Genomic DNA, 6,000 nt, shown 5'->3' on the forward strand with positions numbered 1-6,000 from the left:
AATACTTTTAGTTGAGGCACAAGGCACAGAATTGAAGCGCACAACTTCTGTCACCTTCTCAAGATTTGAGGGGCCAACTTAAAGCCTTATACTTCAGGGGTTAATGATTCCTGCTGCCACAGCCGAAAAGCAACATGACCACCAGTTGTAACTTGGCATGCGCTAAACATGCAAAAAAAAAAAAATGTTATGCATATTCTATTACAGCCTACTGAAAATGTGCAAATGAGCTCCTTCCCACAAAGCTTGTGTGTATTCCCAATGTGGTCCTTTTCGCTGAGCAAACCAACAGCCTCCGCTTGACAATATGTACCTCTGAGTGATTTAAAACATAAAAGCAGCCACGTAAACCGAGTTGCAGCAACACGGTCAGCTTGTCTGCCAGCAAACCACTCCCAAATAAAAAGCAAACGCCATTAAGGCTCGGTAGCGCCAGATTAGAAGTCCTGCCCATTATATTGGCAATTCGATAGGGCATTTTCCAGGAATCAGCATTAGGCCAAATTCAATGTTCTGATTCCCTTCCACAAGAACACAATAATTCATTTACAATATTGATTCATTTTACCTGACACAATGTCATTCCCCTGCCGTTGGCCACACACCCTTGATCCAGTAACTAATTTTGCTAAAAGGCTGCAGGGAGGAGTTAGTCGAGGCTCCAAACGCCACTTCTAAAAGCAGTCAAACACCCCAAAAAATCTCAGTGGTCCTGCAGCAGTCAGTTCCCTCTATCCATTTTTATCCTGCCATTCCACCAAGGAGCTTAGGGCTGTAAACACAGTCCCCACACACATGCATTTTGTCATCACAACAACCCTGTGAGGTATGTCAGGCTAAGAGAGAAACTGGCCTGATGTCATCCAAAAGCAGTTAAAAGCCCGGGTAAAAAGCAGTGTTTAGGCCAAGTGCCTGGAAAAAAGTAAGGTAGGCAACAGGTGAGCCTCAGTAGGGAGGGAATTCCAAAGGCAAGGTGCCACCACTGAAAAAGCCCTACCTCTTTTCACCAATCACCTTCCCCTCTGGAAGGGAGAGCACAATGTTTCTAGCTCTCCCTTAGGAGGTTCATTCTGCTCCCTCCTTGCTGGCATTTTCTCACTTGCGTTATTAACTATGAAACTGCTGCTTTGGAAAAACTGTGCTAAGGAAACTTTACCATGTTGGCTTGTGATAACATTAAACATAAATGATGCTGCCTCATGGTAAATCAGACCCTTGGCCTATCAAGGTCCCTCTCATCATCTGTCCATTCCAGAGGTCCCCAACCTTTTTTGAGCCTGCGGGCACATCTGGAATTCTGACACAGAGTGGTGGGCAAAGTAGGGTTGCCAGGCCCCTCTTTGCCACTGGCAGGAGGTTTTTGGGGTGAAGCCAGAGGAGGGCGGGGTTTGGGGAGGGGAGGGATTTCAGTGCCATAGAGTCCAATCACCAAAGTGGCCGTTTTCTCCAGGTGATCTGATCTCTGTCAGCTGGAGATCAGTTGTAACAGCAGGAGATCTCCAGCTGGTACCTGGAGGTTGGCAGCCCTAGGGCGAAGCCACAAAGCAGCTGCCACAGAATGGCTGCTGCAGGAGGTGAAGACAGCCACAAAATGGCTGCCACAGCTTATCTTCAGTCACAGTGAAGATCCTTGTGCTGTGGCTGCAGCTGCTTCCAAAGCCACATTTTAAAGAATCTGCACAGCCAACCAAATCTCCAATGGCCGATCGGACGTCTTGCTGGGCAAAAGTCCCATTTGGTCCCACCTACTTTCTAAAAATACTTGGCGGGTGCCAGGAAAGGTGTTGGCGGGCACCGTGTTGCCCTCTGGCACCACACTGGGGACCCTGGTCTGACCGGCAGCAGCTCTCCAGGATCTCAGGAAGCGGTCTTTCACAACATCCATTACCTGATCCTTTTAACTGGCCATGCCAGGGACTGAACTCGCAACCTTCTGCAAGCTAAGCAGATGCTCTACCCCTGAGCCACAGCTGCTTTTCTTGTGCTTTCTTTGTATACAAAGTGATTTTTAATAACACTCTCAATTACTGCAACGTGCCTTGAGGTATGCAGTTTTCCACGGGAAGGTTAGCTCTAAATAATCACAAACAAATCAGGAGATCGGCACTCCCAAAGTAATTCAGTCCCTCCGCTATTTACCAGCAGCGCAAATTTCCCCCCACACACAGGAAGACACTTCTGATCTGCGAATAAGGAAACAGGATGACAGATGGCACTTGAGCAGTCCAAGAAAGACACGGTCACGCTCCCGAAGCTTGCCAAGACGTACACAAAACAGATCGGGAGGAAAGGCATCCAAACAATGGTGCTTTTGCTTGAGACCAAGAGAACATGAACTTAGGAACACAGGAAGCTGTGCTCACGTGGAATCCGACCATATGGCCTAGGCAGTGCCCTCCAGGTTCTCAAGCAGTGGCTCTTTCTTAGCCCCAACGCTTGAGATCTGTTCAGTGGAAGGGCCAAGAATACCGTGTGGATCCTTGAATGCACAAATGCTGTAAAAGCAGGAGATCTCCAGCTACTACCTGGAGGTTGGCAACCCTAGCTAGCTAGGATTCTACCCATACCACAGGCCAAGGTATATATAGGACAGGTCACCAAGACACCCAATACCAAAGGCATGGAGAGAAATGGCTGCCCACTCCCCCTCCCTCCAAACTATTTTTTTGTAGACAGTTCGAACACCTTTTGGAAGGGTTACAAGCCTCGCAGATCTGGGCTTGCTTTTGGGGCTAGGCATTACCGTGGGAAAGGGCAGCGAAGGTTTAAGCAAATATGGTTTAAATTTTACTGCATTTGTGTGTGAAACCACCACAAGCCTTCAAGGCGAGGCAGGTGATAAAACTACACCGACCGCAGGCCAAAGACAGTGATTGATTCCCTCCACACAGGTCAACCTTGTGCCCCACAGCCTTACTTAACAGATGCATAAACTCTCTCCCCTTTCCCAGTCCGGCACATCTGATGCTCATAGGTCTTGGAGGCCTGGGTTCAAATCCCCATTCTGCTGGAGAAACTCACCGGGAGACCTCAGGTCAATCTTTCTCTCGGCCTAACCCGAAACTACTTCACAGGGGTTGTTGTTGTGAACATAAAACGGAGGAAGGGAAAATGATTCTGTCACCCCCACAGAATCCCCACCCCCTTTTTTCCTTTGGCTTTTTGGGTGATGTATAGGGGGTGACCTGCCTGCTTGGCTATGACATCTTTTGCAACAGGATAAATTGTGCACCATCTATTTTAATAATTGGATAATAATGTGGAAGTCTGTTTTTATTATGATGTTTTAATTGGTATGTATATGTATATTTGTGGTTTTATTGTTGTTCCCTGCCCCGAGCCTGGTTTTGGCTGGGGAAGGCGGGCTAGAAATAACAGCAACAACAACTGAGTGAAAATATATTTTTACCTACTTTGCACCATCTGCCTTGGCCTTATTCTGAGCTCAAGAAGAAAACGTTACCTGATTCACACACCACGGATCCCGGCTTCAGCTCCAGCATCATGATGATTAAAGAGATGTCGGTCGAATACAGAATTTGAGTTCGGTGGGGCAGATTCAGGGTCCACAGCTCCGGCGTTGGGTGAAGAATGTACACCCAGCCCCCTTTGCTACAGGTCACCTTGGAGCCGTACCGCTTCCCGATCAGGTCGGTGGAGTGCCTGATCACACCATACTTGGTCTGAGTTTTACCGCCTTGCTGCACTTTCACCGGGAACATCGACTCGTGGCCCAGGAAGACGATCGCAGTGTCGCCTTCTTTTATCGTTTTGCCATACTCAATAAAACTCATAGCGATAACCTTCCAACTGGCAGATTAAATACAGCTAAGAAAGAAGAAAATGCATGTGAGAACCTTCCCCTTACACCCCTGACTCCTTCCCAGGATACCTACAAGGCACAACATTTCTCTCTTTTCCATCAAATACCGCCCACAGAAGGTTCCTTTCCCCAGCACAGCTCATGGCTGTGACCCATCGGTCCACACAGAATCATAGAATAGAACCATAGAGTTGGAAGGGACCACCAGGGCCATCAAGTCCAACCCCCTGCACAATGCAGGAAATTCACAACTACCTCCCCCCTCCACACCCCTAGTGACCAGAAGATGCCCTCCCTCTCATCATCTGCCTAAGGTCACAGAATCAGCATTGCTGGCAGATGGCCATCTAACCTCTTCTTAAAAACCTCCAGGGAAGGAGAGCTTACCACCTCCCGAGAAAGCCTGTTCCACTGAGGAACCGCTCTAACTGTTCGAAAATTCTTCCTAATGTCTAGGAATTGGTTCTGGTCCGACCTTCTTGAGCAACAGAAAACAACTCAGCACCCTCCTCTATATGACAGCCCTTCAAGTACTTGAACATGGTTATCATATCCCCTCTCAGTCTTCTCCTCTTCAGGCTAAACATACCCAGCTCCTTCAACCTTTCCTCATAGACCCCTCACCATCTTTGTTGCCCTTCTCTGGACACGTTCCAGCTTGTCTACATCTTTCTTAAATTGTGGTGCCCAAAACTGAACACAGTACTCTCATTGAGGTCTAACCAGAGCAGAGTAAAGCGATACCATCACTTCGCGTGATCTGGACACTATACTTCGGTTGATGCAGCCCGAGACTGCGTTTGCCTTTTTAGTTACAGCATCACACTGCTGACTCATGTTCAGTGTTTGGTCTACTAAGACCCCAAGATCATTTTCACACACACTACTGCTCAAACAAGTCTCCCCCATCCTATAATGATGCATTTGATTTTTCCTATCTAAATGCAGAACTTTACATTTGTCTGTTGAAGTGCATTTTATTAGCTCTAGCCCATTTCTCCAGCATGTCAAGATCATCCTGCATCTTGGCTCTGTCTTCTACCATATTTGCTACCCCTCCCAATTTAGTATCATCTGCAAATTTAATAAGCATCTCCTCTATTCCTTCATTCAAATCATTTATAAAGATGTTGAACAACACAGGGCTTAGCACAGATCCCTGAGGAACTCCACTAGTCACTTCTCTCCAAGTGGACGAGGAACGATTAACTAGCACTCTTTGGGTACGATCTGTCAACCAGTTGCAGATCCATCTAACAATAACAGGATCTAACCCACATTTTCCCAATTTGTCAACTAGAATACTACTTGGAACCTTATCAAAAGCCTTACTGAAATCTAGATAAACTATGTCTACAGCATTCTCCTGATCCAGCAAGGTAATAACTTTCTCAAAAAAGGAGATAAGATTAGTCTGACAAGACTTATTCTTGAGAAACCCATGCTGGCTCTTAGTGATCAGATCCATCCTTTCTAAATGCTCAAGGACGGACTGTTTGATGATTTGTTCGAACACTGTTCCTGGTATAGAAGTCAAGCTGATGGGTCGGTAGTTACCTGGATCCTCCTTTTTCCCCTTCTTGAAGATGGGGACAACATTTGCCCGCCTCCAATCGTCTGACACCTCACCTGTTTGCCAAGACTTTTCCAAAATAATGGACAGAGGTTCTGAAATTACATCTGCAAGTTCTTTGAGTACCCTTGGGTGCAATTCGTCTGGCCCAGAGGTTTTGTTTCATTTAAAGAAACCAGGTGTTTGTGCACTACCCCAACGCCAATTTTAGGCTGCAAATCCATTCCCTCATCACATGTTCTGTTTATGCCATGTTGAGCACCACTTCCTTCACTAGAAAAAACTGAGGAAAAGTAGGAATTAAGGAGTTCTGCCCTCTCTTCATCTCCTGTTACAATTTCACTTTCCGGTCCACGCAATGGGCTTATCTTGTCCTTGTTCTTACTCTTACTCTGTACATAGGAAAAGAACCCTTTTTTGTTGAGTTTAGCATCTCTCACTAGCCTAAGTTCATACTGAGCTTTCCTAACACTCTCCCTACAAGCACTAGTTATTTGCTTATATTCCTCTTTGGTTATAAGGCCCTCCTTCCACTTCCTAAATGAGTCTTTTTTATTTCTCAACTCTTGAAAAAGCTGTTTATGGAGCCACCCTGGCCTCTTTA

The 6,000-nt window shown here is 46.4% G+C and overlaps 1 protein-coding gene across 1 annotated transcript in view; it reads right to left on the minus strand.

Moving 5' to 3' along the window:
• Window positions 1-3,803, minus strand: part of TRMT61A (tRNA methyltransferase 61A) — a 38,532-nt gene extending 34,729 nt beyond the window's left edge. Inside the window, exon 1 of the mRNA XM_056851043.1 lies at window positions 3,464-3,803. Coding sequence (XP_056707021.1) covers window positions 3,464-3,794 — 331 coding nt within the window. The 5' untranslated portion in view covers window positions 3,795-3,803. The remainder of the gene's footprint in view (window positions 1-3,463) is intronic.
• Between the last annotated feature and the right edge of the window lie 2,197 nt (window positions 3,804-6,000).

The sequence above is a fragment of the Euleptes europaea genome, chromosome 6 (genome assembly GCF_029931775.1).
Source record: "Euleptes europaea isolate rEulEur1 chromosome 6, rEulEur1.hap1, whole genome shotgun sequence".
Classification (NCBI taxonomy): Eukaryota; Metazoa; Chordata; class Lepidosauria; order Squamata; family Sphaerodactylidae; genus Euleptes; species Euleptes europaea.